Here is a 26,245-nt window from a genome sequence, read left to right as displayed (position 1 = left end):
CATCACATTAAATATTTATCTCCCGCCGAGTGGGTTTTAATGTTTTTCGGCCCGTGAGCATCATATGGTCAATTCATGTTTTTTGTGTTGCTGGGCTTCCCATTTGGCCCGTTAATCTTTAGAGTTTCCTACTTCATCTTTTTCATTCTCTGTCGACTCCGCTTCCCGAAAGTTCCTTTTTTACTCGATCTGTTCGACTCCTCCGCGTTCTCCACTGACGATGTGATTCCTCTTCCTGTAATATGTGTTCTATATTCAAGATGAGTGGGCTTCAACCTGAAGTTGAGATATATCTACGTTCTCTGTAACCGAATATTCAAATTCAAAGCGATCATATTGCCCAGCAGAGATATTGCCCACTGATTTTTTAATCTTCTTCTTCCTCCCACGGGTGTACTCTCTTTCTCTGTTGTTTCGTGTAGATCTTTAGCGGTGGTGATGGCGAGGCTGTCGCAGAGATTATTACTGCGAGGAAATGGTCGACATTGATGTTGGTTCATGGTGACGATCTTTCTCTTGATGCTTTTGGATTTTGGGGTTTTCTCTCTTCTGATTAATAACAACGACGAATCTTCTCCTATGGATCTCTCTTATTTCCGACGAGCTGCGACTGAGAGGTGCTTGAACCCTGACTATTTTGTTTGATCGGAATGATGTTTTTGAGTCAAATTGTTTTCATTATTTTTTATCGTACTCAGAGGTGAGGAGGGACTTGGGAAGAGAGGAGATCAGTGGACTGAAGTGCTCTCTTGGGAACCTAGAGCTTTCGTCTGCCACAACTTCTTGGTTTGTCTTCTTATTTCAAACGAAACTCTTACAGTATAATTTCATAATTTGTTTATGATCCCTTACTATTGTATTCTTCTTTGGTTTTGCTTTCAGATTCATCCAGCAGAAGCTAGGAGGTCCTTCAGTTTCTGATTACAAGAAGCTTCATTCTGAGAAGTCTGATTTTCAAATAAAGTACAATGAGGTTTTCGCTAAACATCAAGGAACGTTGAGAGAGGTATCCCGTCCTAACTTGAATATAAAATTTTATCAGTAAACCATATATAGGTGATTAGCACATGATTACATGTTTATGTAGTAATCATTAGCACATGATTACATGCTTGAATATCCATTCTTTTTTGTTTTCTTCAGAATTTCTATATGATTGGTTGGAATGGTAATGGAGTGTACAGAGTACTAAAGATAGAGCGGCTTGATGCGTCGGAGCTTAACCTCAGTGAGGATTCCACATGCCAAAAAAGAATGCTACGAGCTGAATAAACGGATACACGAAGGAAGCAAGGTGACATGCGGCCTCAAACTTGTCACTCTCTGTTATGGCATAATTGGTTTGTGTTCTTTTGTTTCAACTTATGTTCACTGAAACGTACATTGTTTTACTTATGCAGCGTGTTCTCATAATTTTTTTTCCTTTCTTCCCATTTTTGTGGTCTCTGGATTGATTAAAGTTTTTTGTGGCCATACTACATGCATGCTGGTTATCACTGACAGAAGAGAGATATGCGAATTTGTGGTCACAGGGTGTATGAAGTGTCCAAGAATGAGATCATTTCTGTGCGAAATTCTAGCGTACTTTGCAACTTGGCAAACTCGAGAGACAAGAACAGGTGTTTAATATATCTTTTACTATATTTTGCCCTTTTGTTGTTTGTCCCAAGCTTATTGTTGAAGAAAGTATCTGTTTTTTCTTTTCTTTTTGGTGAAAAGAGAGTGAGTACGTGTGTTCATTTATTATACCCTTCCCCCCTTTTTATGAACTGAAGTCATTTATCCCTTGCGTTTCTTTATCTGGTGTTGATAAACAGGGACAAGAGGCTCATGTAGTCCTGTGTATGGTGGACCTTACGAAAGGCTTCTTTATGATGCGTAGTTTCTAGAAGAATATATGTGAACATAAGAGTGGTAGTGCTCTCTGTAAGAAAATGTTTGTGTGAAACGAGTTATTGTTCTTATTAGCGATAGAACGGCGGCGTCTGCGTATATAGCCTAAACAATTTTACAGCTACCAAACACATAAGCTGATAAAACATAAAATAATCAGTTTCACACATAAACTCCACTATACTTTTACTACCATTAATTTAGTTGGTCAAAGGAGATGAAATTTGGTTAATATTTAAAATTAAAACTCCACAATTTCCATCCAATCTCCTACTGTAAGTCTTTCAAGAAACATAGTATATGTATCAGTGGGAAAACAACTCCACAAATTAAATGATACAATTTCTTAGAGTGTGGACAAAGGGACACGTTGCTTAGAGTGACAAAGGGACACGTTGCTTAGAGTGTGGTCCGTCGTCAATGCCACTGGAAATCTGTGTGACTTCCAATGCTTTTCTTGGCATTGTGAAGCAATTAAGAAAATTTGTTTTGGAACATGTTCAACTATTTGTTTTAGTTTGAAGTGACGATAAAAAAAATCATCAGTCACTTGAATGATGTTTTACAAACATTCAAAAGGCCAAATAAGTTTTCTCATAGATGAAATAACTCGGGCACATTTATCCAAACAGAACTGAAAGAGAGAATTGGTCTGGATGTAGATTCTACCAGTTACCTGAATGGTTCCAAAATCGGTAGAACAAAAAAATTTGAATAGAACTGGAACTTAATTGACACCGAATCAACAATCGAATGGATATCCAAATTTCAATGCTATAATTTATATATTTATAAATATTAATTATAATTAGATTTTAGAATAATAAAAAAATTTAAAATACTATTTAGAAACTGAAATATCCAAAAATCCCAAAGTACCATAATATTTAATAGTTAAAATTAATGTCACATATAATTGAGAATAAATTATTTTTAAGCAAGACGAATAACAATGCAGAACAACCAAATTAACATTTTCAAACCTTCTTTCTTGCATGTCTAACATCTGACGCCGACAAAAACCGCGTCAAAATCATCACATACTACAATCTAAATGCAACCACAAGACTTGACGTTGATCTGATCATCACGGATCTAGAAGGAACTGATAGACCTTCGACAACTGAAGAGGAAAATCATATATGATCCATCTGCTTTGAGAACTACACCAATGTAACCAATATTTCAACCCCATAAATTTCATTTTCTTTGCATTGATCATTGGCTTCGTACAAATATAAGTTGCCAGTGTGTCGGGAAAGTAATTTATGTACCAATACAGGCTAATAATAAATAAAAAACACTTTTAAGTTTCAAACTCGAAATTCATTTTCTCATTTCTTACAATTCCAAAAATAATAATCATACAAAATCCCTTAAATATTCAACAACCTAATTAAATAACAAAATCACGTACACAAAATTAGGGGTGGGTAAAAAACCCAAATCGAACCGAACCGAACCAACCAAACCGAAGTTAAACCGAACCAAACCAAGCCGTGCTCTTTATGTAACCCAATTGGTTTATGTTTTATTTAACCCGAACGGTTTGGCTTGGTTTGGGTTTAAACCGAACCAAACCGAACCAAACCGATAATCCAATATATATATAGTAAAAATATATATGATATATATATATATATGTATTAACATATTGTAAATTTTAGTTAAAGTTTCGTTTTTTATTTTTTCATAACTTCCATATCTTTAAAAAAATTATAAATATGATTCAAATAATACTATTATATAAAATCATATAGCATAAGTTTTTATATTCTCATTCTATCGTTTATGAGTTGATTATTTTTTAATAATAGTATAAAACGGATGTCTTCATAATTTATAACCAACCCGAACTATACCGAACCAAACTAAACCATAATAATGTAAACCAAACTAAATCTAAACCAAACCGAACTGAACCGAACCGAATTAAATCCAAACCGAATCCAAACCAAAACTACTTTGGTTTTAATTGGTTTGAGTTTTATAAAACCCAAATTATCCAAACCAAACCGAACCTAAACCTAACCCGAAATTAAACCGAAATGCCCACCCCTAAACAAAATTACCTAACGTGTCGACAATGTCCTCGACTACGCGCCTGCGCGGGGGCTATGAAACTAGTATTTGTAAGATCCTGGTGGTTCTGACATGGAAGAGAAAAGACGCATGCCAAGAGCTGGATTTTGAAAGACCAAATTAAAGACGAATGAATGTGATTGTTCCTCGCTCTAAAAGACAGTGAGCAGTGGTGTGTTTAAACATATGCATGATTGAATGAATGAGAAAACTAATCATTACTTTACATTAATTCTCACTATATTTTACCCAAAAGAAAAAATTCTCACTATACAACTTTATTCACATTTTCTGCTGGTAAATTTCACTGTAGTCAATTGTAGAATTTTATAAGATCTCTTGTCTACCTACCCATCTATTGAGTTTTTGATATTTGATAAAAGAATATTATATACATAGTATTTAAGTACTGAAGTCAATAATGAAAGGTTTGATTGATAATTTAGTTAAATTGAATAACTTATATGGGGGTTGACAAAAAAAAAAGAATAACTAATATGGGCTTTCTAAAAACCTTTAAAAACCTAGTTTAGTTGGTCCATATAAGCTTGTTGAAAAAAAAAGGGAAAATTGCTAATAGAGAACAAAAAAAAAAGGGTGTTGTCCCTTTGGTATAAATCATTTTTTGTCCAATTTTTCTCCTTTTTACCCTTTGTATTTCTGAAAACTAATGAAATAAATACTTTTGTGAATCAAAAAAATATTAAAAATACAAACAATTAATAAAACACCAATATACACATGCTGATATTTTTTTTGTTTTCAAAAAGTTGATAAATAAGAATTTGAAAATACGTTCTACTAAAGGTAGAATGTGCCTTCTACGGAAAATGGTATAGTAGAAAGCGTTTTCTAAAATAAACATGTTCATCTACTATTTTTAGAACGTACATTCTACTATTTACTAATTTTCTAAAAAAGTGGAATGCGCATTCTACTAATCCTAAAGCTATCTACTTTTCGTCCGGAAGCATCTTCTACTTTTATTAAGTATTCTAAATTTCGCGGAATGCGTTTTCTAAAATGTACTCCTCCGTCTACTAAAAGTAGAATGCGTGTTCTGGATTTTTGTCAATGTTCTAAACTTTTAGAATGCGCCTTCTACGGATAAGATTACCTGATTTTTGCGAAAATTAATGAAAATTTCAGTTATGGAAATATTCTAAAAATCTTCTAAAAATATTCTAACTTCCTAAAACGTGTTGTTTTCGATTTTGCTTGTCAAATTTTTTTAAAAAATGATTTTCCCTTGTCTTATTCATTAATCTATGGTTTTTCCATAGTTTTTCTTTTGTTTTTTTTCATAAACTCTTGTTCACTATGATACATATCTATACAACATGTTGTGTTTTAAAATTAGGTGCATTTTTTTGTAAAATTTTATTTTTACTTTATAAAGTTTACAAATTTTATTTTTATTAAAAACATTTTTAAAATTTATATTTTTATTAAAAAGTTTGATAAAATTAAAATGGTTACAAAAGTTTTAAACTTTTTATAAAAATAAAACTTTATAAAATGTTTCTTTTTATAAAGTTAGTTTAAAGTTTTTATTAATTTTTTGTAAAGTTTTATTTTTATTTTATAAATTTTAAATTTTTTATTTAATTACAATTTTATTTAAAAAGTTTTAAACTTTTTATAAAAATAAAACTTTGTAAAATGTTTTAATAAGTTTATTTTTATTAAAAACATTTGTAAATTATTTTTATTTTACAAAGTTTATTTTTATTAAATAAAATTGTAAAAGTTTTATTTTATTTTCCCTTTTTAAAACGTTTTTAATTATTTTTTTAGTTCTTTTAGTTTAATGTGTTTAATAAAAACTTAAACAAACTATATAAAATTTGTAAATTTTATAAAAATAAAATAAAACTTTACAAAAAGTTTTTAATAAAAAGTTTAAACAAACTTTATAAAAATACATTTAATATTTTCATTAAAAATTTTGATAAAATTAAAAAGTTTACAAACATTTTAAACTTTTTATAAAAAATAAAAATTTGTTAACTGTTTTTTATTAGGTTGATTTAACTTTTTTTATTTAAAAAAATTTGTAAATTTTTTTTTTTTAATTAAATTTTACAAAATTTATTTTTATTAAAGAAAATAAAAGTTTTTATTTTTATTTTCCCTTTTTAAACGTTTTAATTATTATTTTTTAAAATTATATTAATTTAATGTGTTTAATTAGATTAATCAAGGGTTAGTTTTGGGATTATGAAAGAAATTATACTAAAAAGACAACTAAATGATAGTGTTATACTATAGGGACAACCATGCTGAATTTTTGTTCCGTTTTGGCAATTTTCCCAAAAAAGGATGTTATTCCGCTGCCAGGAATCGAACCCGGATTTCAAGGAAGGGGGTGAATAATCTTTTTCTATTCTCTCGTTTTGAAATTAACCTTTGTGCTACAGCGGATCTTGTTGTTTACAACCAACTATAACTCTATTTATTTATACGTGAAAGCTTAAATTGCCTTTTAAATACTACCCATTTTGAATCCTAACTCGTTGTCTTCTCCTAGCAAGTGACGTCGTATTGATTCCAGCAATGTGTAATCGGATTCTGCTGCCGCCGTTATCTCGCCCTGTCCGAACATTATTACAGAAGCAAATGAAAATGTTTTTTTTTAGCAAATGAAAATGTTTTATTTTTGTCTATTTTTTTTCTTATGTGGGAAGCCGGCAAGCCGCTGAGGGGGTTTACCGTTTATATAGTGGATAAGGTTTAAGAAACGAAAGTTGTGGATTTTTCAGTGCTACGAACGTTCGTGGATTAAAAATACACGTGCGTTTTATCCACACTATCAAGTGTCAAAATAAACGATATGAGATTTAGGGAAGCAATTTGCAGATTGGTCTTGTCTATCAACTTGTCCCCCTTTTCTTTATCAACTTGTCCCTTGTTTTGTCGCTCGGTGTTGATTTTGAGTTCTGGGTTTGTTAAGCAACTCTCCCTTACTTAGTCTAGGCCTGGACATTTTACCCGGACTCGAAAACCCGACCCGAAACCGACCCGAAAAAATCTGGTCCGGGTAAGAACTGATCCGATCAAATTGCCCTATCGGGTCTTGTTGTAAAGGACCCGCGGATCTTGGACCCGACCTGGACCGAACCCGAAACCCGACGGGTACCCGAATTAATAACGTAAATTATATAAAAGGAATCAAGGAGAGTCGAAGACGGGTTATTTGTCTACAGAATAAAGGGGTTAGCCACTAGGATACAACCAATTACTGTTCTATCTCGCATAATTTAGTATATATACACATTTTAGTATAATAAAAACACAAATTTTAAATAAAATTTTAAATATTTTCGGATATATAAATATTTTCAGATTTTTTTTGTATTTTTAGGTATTTTTTAGGTCGAACCCGAACTGAACCCGATCCGAACCCGACCCAGAATCGAACCGATAAATTCTAATTACCCGAATGGGTCCAACTATATAAGACCCGACCCGACCCGGACCCGGTACGACCCGAACCGACCCGGAACCAAAAATTTGAAATTACCCTATCTGATCCTAAACTCCTAAACCCGAAAGACCCAGACTCGAAAGGACCCGGCCCGAACCCGACCCGACGACCCGAATGCCCAGGCTTAACTTAGTCTATAGGATAGGACCAAGGTCTTAATTTGGTATTCTTTATTTTTTTTTTTGTAAACCTGTTAATCTTTGTTATACTATATTCTATATAAATCTTCAACCAAGTAATATTATTTGTTATGGGATAAAGTATCAAAAATACAGAACTACGTGATGTTGTTATACTATATTCTATATAACTCTCCAACCAAGTAATATTACTTGTTATGGGATAAAGTATCAAAAATACATGACTACGTGATGTTAAAATTGTAAATGTGTATTTAATTAGATGGTCGCCAATAATATATCTTAGTTTACTTGAAATCTAGCTTTTTAACGTCTGAATCGATCGCCTGACTGCACCATTCTGAGCCGTCTTATGAGATACATATTCGAAGGTACGCCCTGCACCAAGCTGAAAATCTTCTGTAATATGTTTCTCCATAATCTGCATAATTTGGTATTTGAAATCTAGTTTAGATTTTGTGTTTAGTGGTGAAACAAAAATATTATAAGGTAGGTCATAGCTATTTTCAATGGGACACTTTTAAAATGTCTGAACAAATCAGGATGCATTTCCCCTAGACACAAAATAGTATTCATCTCACTTTTTGCCTTTTACCTTTCTTTTATACTCTACTAGCTTTGTTAATTTTCAACTCTCTTTTTTCCTCTTAATTTTCAACTTCATTTTCACTTTAAAACAGTTGCAAAAACACATACACAAAAAAACTTATTCGTTAATTGATGCTTATCGAAAGTATAATTTAGAAATAACGATTTGTTCTAGAGTTTGTTACGAAAACAGGCACTTCGTCTTTTTTTTTCTCACTAACAGATACATATTGAGTTTGACACACTTTTTGGCTACAGCTGTCCTTTTGTTGACCATAACTGCCCCTGAACTGCTTAAGTCTATTGTTTCCCTCTCGTTACTCTTGTAAATAATGGTTACAGTGATTTTCCGTTTGTAACTAGTGGAAAGCTCAGTTGTAATTAATGTAAAAGTAAGTAAAGTACTTTGCTTGGTTATTGGGTACAGACCTACGCTGAGATGTGGATGGATCTAATGGACGAAATTTAAAGAATTAAATAAGGATATATCCAACGGCCGTGGATATCATAGTGTATTAGGGTTGAGCTTTGTGCAATTAAAGAGGACACGACGTGATGGAAAGAGCAATAACTCCTCATAATTTCAGTCTGTGAGAAAATTGTGTTTCAGATCTGGAGAGTGAAACAGTTTCGCCGAGCAAGATTGGAAGTTCACCGGAACGTCTAATGTCTCTTTGAAGAAACAATTTCGTCGAGTTAACCAAGCAATGGTATGTGTATGTTGTGTATGTTGAGTCGTTATTTGTTATTTTCGTGGTTGGTTACGTGGATGTGGTTATGTGTTGTTGGAGACTCGTGTCGTTGTGTGTTTGAGTCTATTATCTCTGTGGTTGTAGTTTTTTTAGTTTTTATGGTTTCCTGTTGGTTTTAGAGTCTCTTGGTTTTAATGTATTTGTGTTTCTTTTGTTTTTGTTCGTGTAATGCAGATGGATGAGATGTGTCTGTCTCGTCACATAAGAGATCGAGCAACAATGGTGATTTCCGATTATTTTCAGATCTGGTCCTTCAATTTTGTACGGATACGTCTTTGTGGACGAGTGTTATGTGGACATACAAATTGTGGACATACAAGTTATGGACACTGTTTTGTGGATATGGATGGATTCTTTCAGATTTGAACCTCATTCAGAACCAATTAGAGTGTGCAACCCTAGCACCAACACATCCATAAGTTGCTTCAACTTTAAAACATTTGCCTAGTGTTGCCTCACAATTCTCAAGTTATAATTTTCTATCAATAAAAGGATAACAACTATGTTCTTATGCTAAATGTCTATCTCTTTTATCAATCATGAATAAAATAAAATAGTTGGAGCAGAGATGAAGTCAGGTTTTTGTGACAATTTTGTATGGATGCATCTTTGTGGACAAGTGTTTTGTGAAAATTTTGTATGGAGGCGTCTTTGTGGACGAGTGTTATGTGGACATGCAAATTGTGGACGTACAAATTATGAACAGTGTTTTGTGGATATAGATAGTTTTTTCAGTTTTTAGCCTCATTCAGAAACAGTTAGAGTGTGCAAAATCTAGCACCAACACATCCACAAATTACTTCAACTTCATCTAATACAGAATAAGATTCTTCCGCTTTGTTCAAAATGTATGTCACAATCTTTCGTTTTCTCCAACACTTCATATAACACAAGATTGCACAATAAAGTAAACTCAAGATGTAACTATCACTACTATAAATCATGTATATAAGATAAAAATGTCATAATCCTATCGAACTTTGGAAGATAAAATATTGGACAGAGTGATGTGGTTAAGAGAACCCAAGCATCTGTAGCACCATGAGTACACCACCATAAATCTTCTTGTTCTTCCACATGAATATATCAGTTGTTGCCTCGCTGCAAATAAGACTAGAATCAAATCAAATGAAACATTACATACACTACACACTGAATCCCTTGACAATAGATCAATGAGTATACTACAAATCCAAATTCAAATCACAAAACTTCAACAACTAAATTTCAATCTTAAGAAAGCCTATATGTTCTACAATTCATATGAAAGTAAGATCAGATCAGAGCTAACGTACGTTTTCTACGGCTGAGAACCTTGGAAAAGTTATCAAAATATCTTTCATCTGACAAAAGATTTCGTGTTCAAGGTTTTGAGGATGAAGATTCGGCATAGAGGTCTTGTGGACGATATCATATGGACACAGAAAAAGATATCAATCAGAAGAGAGGTTTTGTGGATGATGATCTTGTGGACGCGGTCTTATGTTCGAGGTTTTGTGGATGAAAATTCAGCAGCCACCTCCACCAACCACCACCATTGTAACCACCACCTCCACTGCAGTATCCATCGCTTCCTCCACTATGGTCTCCACCGCCATCGTTTCCACAGAACCGAGCCTCGTTCTTAGTGATGTTGCGACCGTCAAGCTAATTATGTCTGTATAACAGATCCGGCTAGATGAGAACAGACGGCGTCGAGACAGACGGCGGCGAGGATAGATTCTACGGCGTCGATGAAGATGAGAACAAACAGCGTCAATAAAGAAGGAAAACATTCAAACAAAGGACGAAATCGATAATCGTAGAATAACCCAAAGTGGATTGTCGAAAGTTTCAGTTTCTGGATCTAGAAGATGTCGAGGAAGAACAAAAAATTAGGATTTGTCTCTTGGAATCTACAAAATGAAGTAAGAGAATGTCAATTGTCTTTTAAAATAAGAGTCAAAAATATATTAATTGTTTCAGGAATAGTCGGTTTGTTCAATCTGATCAGTTATAAATTATCTAGTTAGGAGGTTAATTGTTTTGGTTAGGCAATGCATCAAATCCACTTTCGCCAAGATGAAGGTTAGGCTAGACATTTCACTAAGAGAAAGTGTGCACTAAGACCAAATTGTCTTTATGTGTAATTGATAAGTTGAGTTGTGTCTGTAGGCGTAAATTTCTCTTTGTTCTATCCTAGGCAATAAAAAGAAATTGTCAAAAGAGAATAAAAAAACAAGGGTGTTGTCTTCTTGGTATAATATCATCACATAGTTGTCCTTATGGTATAAATCTTTTCATAATCCTAAAACTAACCTTTCATTAAGTAAATTAATAACAAATTAAAATGAAATTAATTAATCCCTTAATTAATTATAATGAAAAATGTTTAAAAAAATTTTCACAAGACAAAAAAATGTTAAAAAATAAGATGAATAAATACCACCCTAATAAACGATGTGTATATCTGTGATAGATGCTGGAAAGGGATGTGATCAGTGGGATTCAAACTTTTAATTTTTTTAGTATTTTAGGTTTTTTTACCCTCTACGATTTGTACTTTGCTCATCTTTTTTTGCTTTGTAAGATATAATGATTATTGCAATTTTGATTTCCAGTGTATTGTTGTTGCCCAAGAAAGATAAAAAGAACTATTAATATTGGAGAGAAAATGAGGATGATGAAACAAAAAAAGACTTCATGTTCTGTCTTTTGCTCTACACACATATATAGAAAGTGGGTTCGCTTATGTATGAATGAAATACATAGCCACTGAGCAAAATATAGCTACAAAGTACACACAAAAAGTTGGTTTCATGTTTCCATTTACTTCCTGCAAAAAAAACCTCATTAATAGTCACAATATTTCATCTGTGTTTTAACTTTTAAGATCATAGAGAACAAGAGTTTGTGAAAAAAATCAAAAGAAAAGCTATGGAAAAATCATAGATTGATGAAGAAGACAAGAGAGAATCGTTTTATTTTTATTTTTGACAAGTAAAATCGAAAATAAAATGTTTTATTATGAACCGACTGGTTCAGGTGGATGTTTATCCAAAAGATACTTACTAGGTTTTGGCCCATTAGTGGTCCATCTTGTAGTTCCCTATATAAAGAGTTCATATTCTACATTAATAAGACACACATTTACAACACGTTATCAGCACGAGCTAAGCTCAAAACCCTAGCAAAATTCGTAGGTCACCCAAACCTTAAAAACTAGCCGCATCTTAAAACAGTCATATCTCCCTAACCGTAACGACCTAGACGGCGAGCCACCTATCAATCTGAAGATCTCGACGAGACGAAGCCAGCGCCACTAACCTCGCGAGGATCCGATCTCAGACACGCCGGCACGCTCTGTTTTAGTACGCGCCGTCAATTGCTCAAGAACCCTAATTTTGACGCAACTTCAAATCGATCGGTCTCTCAAACCATAACGATCCAAAGGACGTGCAACATACCAACTTGAAGATATTGAAGAGAAGAATCCAAAGCCGTAAACGTCGCGTCGATCAGATCTCAGACGCCCCGCCAAGCTCTGTTTTAGTGCGCGCCGTCAATTGCACAAGAACCCTAATTTTGACTCAACTTCAAATCGATCGTTTTCCCAAACCGTAACGATCCAGAAGACGTGCGACATATCAATTTGAAGCTATTGAAGAGGAGAATCTAACGCCGCAGACCTCACCTCAATCCGTAATCAGACGCGTTCTCTACGACAGCTACAAGACGCGCCGTCAAAATCAGAAACTAAACCTAAGGCTGCAAACTTCTCTTTCTAATTTGTTTATAGCTGATTGTTTTTCATATTACTAACTTCTCTTTGATCAATTTGTTTAAGGAAAACAAAGTCAGACCCATTGAGATTAAAGAGAAGCCAAGGAGCAAAATCGATCGAGTTTAAGGTAAGTTAACAAAATCCAAACTTCTTTTGATTACTTGATAGAACTTGGTTAATATTTTGAAAACTTGAAACCGATTTTATAAAATGAAATTTGAGTTTTGCGATTTGAACTAAGTTGAACTATTGTTCTTGCTTGATTTAAATCAAATCGTTAGGTTGCTAGATTTTATAAAATGAACCGAATTAATATTCAAACCATAAAACTTATGAAATTAAAATTTTGTATAAAACCCTAACCAAATTGGATTATGAAATCCTTTAAACCATATCCGATTATTAAACCCTATTTTGGTAGATAGAAAATTTCCATTTCTAGAAAGTTTCCATTTTTAGAAAGTTTCATTTTTAGAAAGTTTTCATTTTTAGAAAGTTTCCATTTTTTAGAATGTTTCTTTTTATAGAATTTTCTGGAAAACTTCTCTAAAATTAGATTTTAAAATCAGTTCCTCGGAACATATTACTAAGGTCTAAGTTATGAAACACTAAATATTTCAGATGTCGAATTCCTCCATCATAATCTGAGGAGAAAACTACTTGCAATATGTGCAATGGGCACAAGATATTAAAACCACACTTGAGTCTAATAAACTCAGTGAATGCATCACAGATGATAGCATCGCAAGAGAACTCCTGAACACTCGCCATCATATTTGTGAAAAAACTCAAAAGTCTATATCTGACCGATGATCCCTCAAAGCTTTGGACAGATCTAGAGAATAGAAATTGTATCCAAGAGGTTATACATACCAAAGCCTTACGAATAGATCAACCTCAAATTCCAAGACTATAACTCTGTGGGAGAATATAACTTTGCACTACTCAAAATAGTTTTCGAAATGAAACTATGTGGTGAGGTAGTGACTGATGAAGATATGTTGGAAAAGACATTCTCCACCTTTCACCCTACCAACTTATTGTTACTACAACAATATAGAGAGATGGGTTTCACCACCTATGCATCTCTAATAGCAAGATTGTTGCAAGCTGAGCAAAATCATGAGTTGCTAATGAGCAGTAGTGAAAGAAAGACTACGGGATCAACTCCATTGCCACTGGCTATTGCACTACCAACCGACAAGGCTGATTTAGAAACGAACCATGTCAAGAGAGGATATAGACGTGGGGGATGGTCTAAGTTGTGCAATAATTGTGGAATGAAAATCCATTCGGGACAAAGATGCATAACTCCCAAGTATCTAGCTGTTCTTTATCATAAAATCTTTAAAAGAAAAGCAAAGATGGTTCGGAAATATGAAGGAAAATTGTCAAAGATATTCTCATGAATCAAGGAGAGTGTGGTCGGATGGATCACAAGAAAGATTAATCCAGTGAAGCATAAGAGAATAGATCACCATGATGACTCGACATCAAGCCCTTAGTGTTCTTACTTAGTTATTTCATACCTTATTATTTTCCTTTAAACATTATTCACTTCCTTTGGTTGCTATCTTTGAAAGAATAAAGAAATGAAAGCTTTTATATCATAAACAAAACATTCATTCATGTGAATACTCTTATGATGTACAGTGGATCAAACCACAGACATCTTAAGACACAAAATCCACGACCAAATATCCTATTGCCTCAAAGGTACACAAAGAGAGGACGTGTACAATATAGACGTCGTGTGCATTGTATTCACATTTGAGGCTATGTACACAAAGAAAGGACGTGTACAATAATCATTCTTATAAGTGAAAGACTTAAGAATTGATGAATGGATAGTTTCATAATGAATCCATGGGCAAAAGAAACAAAGTGTTTCCTTAAATAGAAACCGCCCAAAGAAGATTGTATAATGGTAAAAGCTAAGTTAACTCACGCTAAAAGTATCCAAATATGATATGTCCATGGGGGTAAGTGTTAATCATTTCATGTAACATGGACATACACAATATTGATACATCAAAGAGTTCACAAGAACAAAGATAGACTTATCCCATTCGGATTAAAACTAAGGATAAAGGAAAACATGTTACTTCAAAACGTCCAAGTGAATATAGATTAAAGTGCTCACGTTCCAAAGGGTTTGATAAACATTATATGATCATGGAGAATGTAGAAAACATTTCATGACTCAATGTGGACACGAATATTCACAATGAAAGGACAAGAACATAAAGAAAAATCACCTAAAAGGCTACATATCTTTACATGATTCACATTCTAAAAGTATTTTAAGAATGAATGATATGTCCATGGCGGAAGGATAAGAATAAAAACCCACATTTTATTCTACAAGGACATACACACACAGAAGTGAATATTGATACCCATCCCATTGATTGAAACGGGTCAAAGGCCAGACACACCTCATCTTAGCACATAAAGAAGTGCCACTTATAAATTCTATCGCTCCACCACAGAAATATAAGATGAGAGCATGGGAATAGATGTTGGATATGACTTGATATAAGTTTCCCACGTTCATAAGAACCTTGAGCCAACCACGGATGATTAAAGGCCAGGTACAAGGATAGTCACCTCAGTGAATCCGAACATCCAACATCAAGGGGAGAAAAGAATAAGCTGGATAAAATGAGATTACATGGAATCATACATCCTGATATTGGCAAGATCCTCAGACTAGAGAATGAGACTTAGAAAGTCCAGAAGAGTATACAAAAGCTAGCTTAAACAATTGCCAGATTCCAATGACCCGAATAGAATGACTAAGTCATCTATACCAGCTATGAATGCACCAAATTCGTTTGATGTTCAAGAAGGACACAATCAGGTTGCTACTAAGTCTATGACATGTTTTGAAAACATGATAGACCAATGAATTCCAAAGATAAGATCCCTCGTATAAATATAGAAAGGTGCAAATGAAACTGTGGATGAGGGACTCCTAGACATAGTCGATCCAAATATGGACAAACCTAAAAGCCGTGGCCACGGATGAGGAAACCATAAGATATGGTTGTACCTAAGGTACCTAATGATGCTTGGGACGCCAAGCTTCAGGGTATTGAAGGCTACAATGAAACCTCAAAGAGTTAAGTCATGTCTAGGACTCAAAGAAACAAACGAGCTCGAGATTAATTATATACTATGCATGCAATGTAGCACATGAGATTATTAATGAGGATCATGAACCCACGTCCATAGATGAATGCATTCAACAAGAGATTAAGATCAAATGGATAAGGAGACGTGGAGTAAAGTTCATAAAGAAAGAGAGGTTTTGGTCCTATAGTTCGGACACCTCTAGACAGAAAACCAGTTGGACAGGAATGATTCTTTGTGAGTAAAAGAAATCAAACATGGTGAGATAGCCAAGTATAAGGCACGACCATATGCACAAGGATCTCACAAAGACCAGGAATCAATTATAAAGGAGACATACTCCTTGTGGTGGATGCAACAAATGAATAGATTCCTAGTAAGTCTGGCCATAAGAAAAGATATTAGATTTCCGGTTTAAAGGATGTAAAAACCGACTATGAATAAGTCCACTGGATAATGAATAGAAATGAAAGTCTCAGAGGATATTGAGTTGCCAAATGCAACAAGTTCTCGAGAACTAAAGTGTATAAGTGTATGATAATGATCTAAAAATATCCTAGGAACCTCTGTAGACACTTCCCAAAAGACTATCTAAAGAAAGCATTGAAATGAATGTTTTGGGAAAGATTAATTTTGGGACAAACAAAGATTGTTTGGGATTACAAAGTAAGTATCTTAAATATACTTAGAGATGAAATCTTTATGCATCAATAAGGCATATATAAAAGATGACAAAACATTAGGCATGAACCATTGTGTGAAGTCTATAAGGTTCATTGAATCTAAACGTTTACTATATAAAGATGGCTCGCCCCATTGTATGGTAACATAGTCCCATAGTCCCTAGATCCGGACATAGACTCATTAGGTCATAAGAAGGAAAAAAGAAGTTGCACCTTAGTCTGGATACAAGCCAATGTAAGACCCATGGTCGAATGGTTTTCACTCGGTCCAAGTACTGACCCACTTTGTCCTAAGGACGAACATGGTCATAAGACCATCTAAGATTGGTCACGGATCCTTTGATCCTAGAATGGACAAAGACATATGTCCTTAGTCTAGAAAGACTCAAGGCACATCCAGATGTAAATATTCACAAGTGAAACCATAGTTAAGTCTAAACTTAATACTATACATCTAAATGACTTCAGAGTACAATATGATCATATATGTTGTTAATGATCAGACCATGAGGCATTGAAAATAAATCCATACACGTCCCTTGCCAAAGGTGCTATTGGCGCCTTGCCTTAATGTGTTTGCCATACACATCCGAACATAAGCATTGAACTAAGCTAAAGTTATTTCCAAATATAAAGGCAATGAGACAGGATTGAAATATCCTTTTTGTTATGTTTGAGATTGTTTTATACTAACCAAACCCAAAGATGTGTTTGTTTGGTTTTGTTTTTGATTATGATACAGGTTATAAAAATTGGATCCATACATGGATAGATCTCAGACGAGTTATATGCACACGTTGGCCAGAGGATGAAGAAGCCCAATTCCTTGAATGCAGAATGGAGATTCAGCATCGGAAATTTTCTTTACCATGTCTACAACAGCACCACGTCCATGAGACATTCCTATCAGTCCAGGACGTGCACATTAGAAGACCAGCTCAGAGACTTGGCGCCCATGAAGTTACCACCAGTCTACTCATGCGCCAACCTCAAGAGCATATACGGAGGTACAAATCAGGGGAAGTGATACATGTTGTACTCTTTTTCCTTCACCATGATTTTGTCCCACTGGGTTTTTCCTGCTAAGGTTTTAATGAGGTAACACCAAGTAATTGGTAAAGTGTATCACGAACCCAAAAAAGATTTGGTATCTAGCGAACTCAAGATGGATTCAACATCCAGGGGAAGTATTATGAACCGAATGGTTCAGGTGGATGTTTATCCAAAAGATACTTACTAGGTTTTGGCCCATTAGTGGTCCATCTTGTAGTTCTCTATATAAAGAGTTCATATTCTACATTAATAAGACACACACATTTACAACATGTTTTTGGAAGTTAGAATATATTTAGGAGATTTTTAGAATATTTCTTTTACTAAAACATTCATTAATTTTCGCAAAAATCAAGTACTCTTATCCGTAGAAGGCGTCTTCTAAAAGTTTAGAAGATTGACAAAAATCCTGAACACACTTTCTACTTTTAGTAGACGTAAGAGTACATTGTAGAAAATACATTCTCCAAAATTTAGAATATTTAATAAAAGTAGAAGATGCATTCAGACGAAAAGTATATAGTTTACGATTAGTAGAATGCGAATTCCACTTATTTAGAAATTTAGTAAATAGTAGAATGTGGGTTCTAAAAGAAGTAGATGAACGTGTTTATTTTAGAAATCATTTTCTACTATACAATTTTCCGTAGAAGACATATTCTACCTTTAGTAGAATGTATTTTCAAATTTTTATTTATCAATTTTTTGAAAGAAGAAAATATCAGCTTGTGTATATGAGTGTTTTATTGATGGTTTATATTTTTAATATTTTTTTGATTCACAAAAGTATTTATTTCATTAGTTTTCAGAAATACAAAAGGTAAAAAAAAAAATTGGACAAAAATTTTTTTTTACCAAAGATACAACACCCTTTCTTTTTTCTCTAGCAATTTTCCCGATAAACTATACCCTCGTCAAAATCCAAAAATTGTTGTACTGTCTAAAAGTAAAAATAAAAATATACTCCGGATGTGACACCAATTATTTTTGGACACCACATGTTGTCATGTTTAATCTACGAAGTATTAGTTAATATTTGAGTCGTCTAAGGTTTTCTAATTCGGGGGGTTAAGCAATTGATATATGGATCCAATGAGATTAAATCTCGTTTCTTATAAAATTACTTTGATCAACTCAAAATATCAAAAGGCATAGAATATATCAATGTAGTAGTTGAACATTCGTTTTCATGTTTGAACTCTGCAGTTGAATCCTCAAATTATCACTTGGACGTTTCACATACACCCACTTGGGTTTTTTTGGAGAACTGTTTTTCTTTGTTACATATTATGATCATATTTTTTTGTTAAAAATCTTATGATTATATTTTTTCATTTCCATTTTTATGTTTTTGTTCAAAGAAAACATAATTTTGTCTTTGAGATTTAGGTCTATTAAAATATTATCATAAGAGTATAATTTGTCTTGGTGAGAATATACATTTTATAATTCAATTCGATTTTTACTTAGTTAGATAAAGATATGGATAAAACTTTTATTTTCTCGAAAAATACCTTCTTGACGAAGGGTTTTCATATAGAAAAAAACTTTTGTTCACGATCTTATCAGTTAGCTAGCGACATATAAGCCTAGTATTATATTTTAAAGCGTGAATTTTCTTTTCTCATATTACGCAATAATTTGTTCAGATAATGATACTTGATTTAGGTTTATTTGTCTAACCAATAAAGCCATCTACCTTATACAACAACCGTGAGTTTACTAATGGGTTATTCTCATTTTTTTTCTATAATAGTATTTTATTATATATGTGAAAATACATAACTTCGGATCAATTTAAGTCGCACGAACGGGTAAATAAAATACTCCTATATATAAAAAGAAAAACATATCCACACAAATTCTTGAGCCACCGATGTAGTCGACAGATAATAACATACTGATCATTACAGCATGTCCATTAGAGTATCTCCAATGTAAAACTCCATTTTTTTCCTCTAAAATAGAGTAAAAGTGAATATCGAGTAAAATTACTCCAATCCTACTCCATTTTTTACTCCATAATAGAGTCATGAACAAACAAAAAATAGATTACTCCATTTATGGAGTAAATTTCAAAATGGAGTGAGATATGGAGTTGGGTTGGAGCATATGTTACTCCATATTCACTTTTACTCTATTTTGGAGTAAAAAATGGAGTTGGGTTGGAGATGCCCTTAGTGAACCCCAAGGGAGGTTCATAGGGATTTTTTTATTGTTTTTTGGTAGGTCTGTGAATAGTGACGAATCCGTATTAATTTTGCTCTTCCATTAGTGAACCCGAAAATGAGGTTCATAAGAATAAAATAATATTTTTTTTTAATTTTTTAAAAAAGTTTATATTTAATACAATGGAAATTCAAAAACATACAAAGATTATTCATCTAGATTACCAAATTTTTGCCATATATTTTCAACTAAATCGGCTTTCAAACGATCATATTTCTGTTGATCCCGAATTTGAGCTTGAATGCCATGCCTATTAACGAAGTTGGAAGGGGAGTCCATAGGTTGCGATATTTCCACCTGTGAACTCTTGCTTGACTCTCCCGACTCGAACTCAGATGTATCAGACAGAGTATATGTGTTTTGTTCGTTCTCTACTATCATATTGTGTAGTATGACACAAGTTCTCATAATCTTTCCAATCTTTTCCTTGTCCCATAGTAGAGCAGGATTTTTTACTATTGCAAACCTTGATTGCAAAACTCGGAAAGCACGTTTGACATCTTTTCTGGCGGATTCTTGTATTTCAGCAAAAAGCTCAGCTTTAAGACCTTGATGTAGTGGGATGGATTGGATAAATGTTGACCATTTCGGATAGAATCCGTCTGTAAGGTAGTACGCCATACGATAATTGTGGCCGTTGACCGTGAAATTAACTTTAGGAGCTCGACCTTGTATAATGTCAGAAAAAACTTGTGACCGATCGAGAACATTAATATTATTGAGGGTACCTGGTAAACCGAAAAATGCGTGCCATATCCAAAGATCCTGTGATGCCACAGCCTCTAAGACAATGGTCGGCTTTCCGTGACCTCGTGTTTACTGCCCTCTCCAAGACCTTGGGCAGTTTTTCCACTCCCAATGCATACAGTCGATGCTGCCTATCATTCCCGGAAATCCGCGTACCTCTCCGATATCGAGTAATCGTTGGAGATCAGCTGGTGTAGGTTTTCGTAGATACTCATCTCCAAACAATTGTATTATTGCTTCGTTGAACTTCTCCAAACATAAAAGTGCGGTACTCTCACCAAGTCGGAGACATTCGTCATACGTATCTCCCGGTTGACCATATGCTAGCATACGTATAGCCGCAGTACACTTTTGAAGTGCAGATAGGCCGTACCTTCCGTGAGCATTTGGTCTTTGACGAAAGTATGGAACTTCATTACTCAGGCGATCGACAATGGAAAGGAACAATGGCTTGGTCATTCGAAAACGCCGCCTAAACATTTCTGGTGGGTATGTAGGTTTTTCACTGAAATAGTCGTTCCAAAGGTCTTGGTGGCCTTGCTCCCTATGTCTTTCGATATAAGCTCGTCTCTTCGGCTTGTTAATTTGTTGGTCGATGAAATTATCAACTTGTTGGTCGATAAAATTATCAACATGTTGGTCAAACGTATCTTCAATTAATTTATCTGTTGCATCATCTGATGAGAAAGACATCACTTGAACTCTTCTTCCTTCATACAACACCAAAAGAAAAATTTTATTTTTTTTAAAAATGACAATCTTCACTACTTTAATAAGAAACATATCTTTTAAAAAAAAAATTCACTAGTCTAATAAGAAACATATATTTAAAAAAAAAAAAATTTCACTAGTCTAATAAGAAACATATTTTTTATAAAATAAAAAATATAAATCTTCATTACTTTAATAACAAAACATATCTTTTTAAAAAAATATATATAAATCTTCACTAGTTTAAAATGACAAAGAGAGGTAGAGAGATAGAGAGAAGATATCTTGATACTTGTAGTCTATGTAGTAAAATGACAAAGAGAGATAGAGATTGATAGTTGAGTGTATACTTGTCTTGAAAGTTGTCTTGACAGGGTTATGTCGAGAGCTAGAGAGAAGAGTAGAGTAAAGAAGAGTAAAGGAAAGAGTAGAGTAAAGACTGAGCAAAGTCGAGAGTAGTATGTTGACAGTAGAGGAAAAAGTAGAGTAAAGAAGAGTAAAGACTGAGCAAATTTATGAAACAAACACATGCTTAATATATAGAGTAGGCAGAGTCGATACAAGTTCAATGTGGTTGCTACCCGTGAGCAACCAAACAAGTACAAAGTTAAACATAAAGACAAGTACATTCCCGTGAATTGAAATGAAGTGTAGACAGAAAAAAAATACTACACTTTCCCGTGACACAACCATAAAGCTAAACATAATAAAACACTTCGGCCTTCTGGTCAGTACTCACGATGGCATCCTTGCTGGTGTTCAACCAAGCGCTGATGAGCACAATGTCTTCTTTGGTTGACCACTTTCTTCTTTGAAGAGAGGTTTGGGAGGTTTGGGGTAAATGTTCCATTTTGGTTTCGGTTTGGGTTTGATATGTGTGTGTTTTACATGACGATTTGCTATGTTTTTAAACTAGTTTAGTCTAGTACATTAAACTCTAACTACCAAACATTCATTACATAACAACTATCTATCGCAATTTCATTAAACTCTAGCTATCAAATCAGTGCAAATCATAATTTAAAGCTCAGTACAATCCATATTAATCACAGCAACCAACCAACAAACCGATACAATTTATGATCTAGTTGTAGTTTATAGTTTTACTTTTAGTTGTAGTTTAAAATTGTAGTTCTAGTTGTAGTTTAAAGTTTTACTTTTACTTGTAGTTTAAAGTTTTAGTTCTAGTTGTAGTTTATAGTTTTGCTTTTAGTTGTAGTTTAAAATTGTAGTTCTAGTTGTAGTTTAAAGTTTTACTTTTACTTGTTGTTTAAAGTTTTAGTTCTAGTTGTAGTTTAAAATTGTACTTGTAGTATAAACTTCTAGTAAATTTATATACGGTTAATATATTAAAAAAAAAAAGAAACAGAAACATCAATCGAGAAGAGAAACAGAAACAAAAACTTTGAGTTGAGTCTTACCTTCAATCCAAGCAGACCATCTCCAAGTCAGCGACCTTCACAGCGAGAACATCCACCTGGCCAAAGAGCCTTTTAACCTGTTCCTGGACATGTAAACAAGAAAAATAAAATGAGTTAATATGTTATCTTCGCTAAACTAATGAAACACCAAAACAATAAAGCAATGCAATAAAGAGAGAAGAGATTACCTCTAGTGACTCAATCTGTTGATTGAGGATGGGCACCTCCTTGATCACCTTCTCAGCCTTCTCCAGCCGGGCAGTCAGCTTCTCGATCTCCTCCTGGACACCAAACACCCAAGGCTGACGATAATGGAGCCCATCAGCCTTGGTAATACCATAAACAAAAAGATAAAAGTCATCATAATCTTGACAGGAAAAAAAAATGAAAAATAACTGAAACAAAGATAGAATTGAAAGACTACCTCGTAGTTTATGCAGGTGAAGAAGCGCTTCCCCGGAAGAGTGTCTCTCTCCTCCTTCCCCTGAACCTCGTCTATCATTTTCCCACCACAGTAACACCTACTTGGTATCCCGTACTCTGAATCTGCCACATAGATCAAATTGTTGTTGTACTCAATGTTCCTCTTCATGTCTCTTCTCTCTGCTGCGGGATCCATCTGTAGCACAAACAAAACATTCACAAATGTCAATCAATCGATGAAAACGGAACAATTAACCCGTCTAGACGATCTAAAACCATAAAACAAAACCCACATAATCGATTAAGAACCGTAACCTGTAAAACCCCCAAATCAATTTCGAACCCTAACCCTAAATCCCCAAATCAATTAACAATCCCCGATAAACCAACCATAACTCGGTAAATACAACCCCGCATGACCTTTAATCGAAACAATCAACTCGATTTTGAACCCTACTACGAAAACCCTAAATTGATTAAGAATCCCCGAGACCCAAACCGCTTTAAAATGATGGAGAATCTACTCGATACTGACCTGAGCTCGTGAAGGGGACCGTTCGTCATCGATTTGATGGTGAAAAGCTTCGGAACTCGCCGTCGCACGAGAATCGCCTCTCAATCGCCTTTCGGAGGAAAGAAACCCTAGCTATCGAAGAACAAAAGAAAATGAATGGTCTCGGTCAATGCTTCGCGTAAACTCGAAAACGCGGGGCCAATGCCTTACAAACACGTGTCTTGAACCCGTCTAAGAGCGGATCACGCGTAAGACTCGGATCACCGAAAATTGCCCATTTTCGATTTAACTTTTCCTGCGCGGCCCTAAGAACTTGAGCCCATGAACCCTCTAAAAACCGCTAATGGGCATGCTCTTACACTTACACTACGAAGTCTACACTTCAGCAATAAAATTCACAAGTTTAGTCCGAAATTTACGCACAAACTATAAAACTAAAACACAGCAAAATACCTATAAATTCTGATACGATTTTTTAATTATTTTCCTTTTAAACTGATCAAAAATCTAAATATCCTAACTCTAAAAGAAATAGTAATATGCAAAAAATCTAAATATCTAACTCTACGGAATCAAATAAATAGTAATATGCAAAATCTAAATATCTTAACTCTACAAAATAAAATAAATAGTAATATAAAATAGAAACGAATCAAACTAAAAATATTAACATTTTTAGAAACAGACATATCTATTTATATATATATATATATAACTATTTATTTTATTTTGTAGAGTTAAGATATTTAGATTTTGCATATTACTATTTATTTGATTCCGTAGAGTTAGATATATATATATATATATATATAAGTATGTATATAATATCTAAATATTATATTTAAGGTAAATTTTACAATATTTTGTTTATTGAATTTATATTATTATATATTAATTTTTAAAAATCAAATAGTTTTTTGTAATAAAATATTATTTTTATTTTATCTTTGAATGTTAAATTATTTTTAATTATTTAGAAAATATATTTTGTTTTAAACGACTGAATATATCTGATTAATTTTATTTTTCGGTTTAACATAACACTGAATATTCAAGTATCTAGAGATCAAATTTATTTAGATAATTGGTTATACAGATAAAATAGATTAGATCACAAATACTTTTAAAAACCTGTTTATTCGACTTGTGTCCACTCCTACAAAAACAAAAGCTGATATTTCTTAATAATATATGAGCTGATGACCAAACTTATCCTCACAACTTCAACAATTAAACTCCAATCGTCTTTCTTGATATAATACATCCCAATCGTTTAAAGGGGAAAAGGATCCAGCTTCCAACCATAATTAGTTAACTATAGCTTGACCTGTGTGTCTGCATGAGATTTAATTTATATTTATCTTTTATAAATTGTTAATAACATTTTAAACATATGTATTATTTGTATATTTTCACGTTTCTACAAATTTATCTGCATCTAGAAGAATCTGATTTGAACTCTGTCTGAATATATGTATCACTCGAATAGTTATATATTCCGAAAACTGATTCATATTTCAATGGGTATTTAGATGTCTATGTCTAGATGATTTTGTAAAAAAATATTTACTAACCGATATGGATGCTTTATGAATAAAACAATTTCATTTAAACCTGTGAAATTATTAAACACATAAAATAAATCATATTAGAATATTATAATAAATACAATTAATAAAGTAGTTAGGAAGATTGAAAAATGTAATAAACTACTTAAAATAGGTAATTATGTTTATACTTTATAATAAATATTGTTGAATTAATTAGAGAAAACAATAAATAAAGTGGTTAGAGTTAATTTAAAAGATAATAAAATCTGTAAAATAGTTTAAAATAGGTAAATATTATTTTATACTTCAGTTTTAATATAGATGAGCTTGATATTTTGGGTAGCTTAAACTGATTCATCATGCATTGTAATTAACCAGCACACATGTAACCAAAATGATACTTATACTTAAATAATAGTATGTTTGCAAAACATGATTTATGGTCCGATGGTGATTAATTTGAGAGTAAAATCCAATACGGTGAAGTCATCAAAATTCAAGTTCGACCACTAGTAAATTAACATTTTAGTAAACGGAGGTAGTGAAAGGGAAGTGGAGTCAGCTGATTCCACTGTTTTCAAAAATGTATTTGTTTTTGTTTAAGGAAAAAATTATCAATCCTATTAAAATATAAAATTTGACTCCACTAAAAATATAATTCCACTAAGATTATTATAAAACATAAAAAGTAAAGTTATAAATTATACTCCCTCTGTATCACATTAAGTGGTGTTTAAAGAATTTTCTTTTGTTCCAAAATAATTGATGTTCTCACTAAGAAAATACTAACTTTTATAAAATTTACATTGGTTATATACAAATATCATTAAATGAAAATAATTCAACCAATAAGAAAAAAGACAGCATTTTGTAATTGGTCACAAAATTCAAATGCTATTAAATTCTACATAAAATAGTGTGAGACTTATTGGATCTTTATCAATTCATGCCAGGATTGGTGATTGGGGATCATTAGAAAGTCCGTTTTATGAACTCGTTGAGAAATCAAAAAAGCGCGGATACGGATGCTTTTTTTATCACCAAGTCAAGATGAATATTATATGATAGCGGCAG

The 26,245-nt window shown here is 33.2% G+C and overlaps 3 protein-coding genes and 2 long non-coding RNA genes across 9 annotated transcripts; 1 reads left to right on the top strand and 4 right to left on the bottom strand.

Moving 5' to 3' along the window:
- The first annotated feature begins 121 nt into the window (after nt 1–121).
- LOC108826359 (uncharacterized) lies at nt 122–1,967 on the top strand. 5 transcript variants are annotated; one of them, XR_008944985.1, is made up of 6 exons: nt 122–617; nt 699–786; nt 883–1,006; nt 1,144–1,340; nt 1,504–1,619; nt 1,818–1,967. It is a non-coding gene; the product is annotated as an uncharacterized LOC108826359 (long non-coding RNA). The 5 variants fall into 5 exon arrangements; XR_008944986.1 differs by having other exon boundaries at nt 124–617; nt 1,144–1,294; XR_008944984.1 differs by having other exon boundaries at nt 126–617; nt 1,533–1,619.
- A 7,765-nt stretch (nt 1,968–9,732) lies between these two features.
- On the bottom strand, nt 9,733–10,487 carry LOC130510583 (uncharacterized). Its single transcript, XR_008944269.1, has 2 exons — nt 10,238–10,487; nt 9,733–10,043 (listed from the first exon to the last, which is right to left on the bottom strand). It is a non-coding gene; the product is annotated as an uncharacterized LOC130510583 (long non-coding RNA).
- Nucleotides 10,488–19,952: 9,465 nt separating this feature from the next.
- Nucleotides 19,953–20,426, bottom strand: LOC130511135 (uncharacterized). Its single transcript, XM_057007996.1, has one exon. The coding sequence runs from the start codon at nt 20,424–20,426 to the stop codon at nt 19,953–19,955; it is 474 nt and encodes a 157-aa protein (XP_056863976.1).
- A 195-nt stretch (nt 20,427–20,621) lies between these two features.
- On the bottom strand, nt 20,622–21,245 carry LOC108825078 (uncharacterized). Its single transcript, XM_018598418.1, has one exon. The coding sequence runs from the start codon at nt 21,243–21,245 to the stop codon at nt 20,622–20,624; it is 624 nt and encodes a 207-aa protein (XP_018453920.1).
- Nucleotides 21,246–22,686: 1,441 nt separating this feature from the next.
- LOC130511134 (uncharacterized) lies at nt 22,687–23,671 on the bottom strand. Its single transcript, XM_057007995.1, has 5 exons — nt 23,643–23,671; nt 23,364–23,376; nt 23,109–23,303; nt 22,873–23,010; nt 22,687–22,767 (listed from the first exon to the last, which is right to left on the bottom strand). Exons 1-5 carry the CDS (start codon nt 23,669–23,671, stop codon nt 22,687–22,689), a joined length of 456 nt encoding a protein of 151 aa, XP_056863975.1.
- Between the last annotated feature and the right edge of the window lie 2,574 nt (nt 23,672–26,245).

Source organism: Raphanus sativus, chromosome 4 (genome assembly GCF_000801105.2).
Source record: "Raphanus sativus cultivar WK10039 chromosome 4, ASM80110v3, whole genome shotgun sequence".
In the NCBI taxonomy this organism is placed as follows: Eukaryota; Viridiplantae; Streptophyta; class Magnoliopsida; order Brassicales; family Brassicaceae; genus Raphanus; species Raphanus sativus.
The sequence above is the reverse complement of the archived record's forward strand: the minus strand, read 5'-3'. Positions and strand labels throughout refer to the sequence as shown.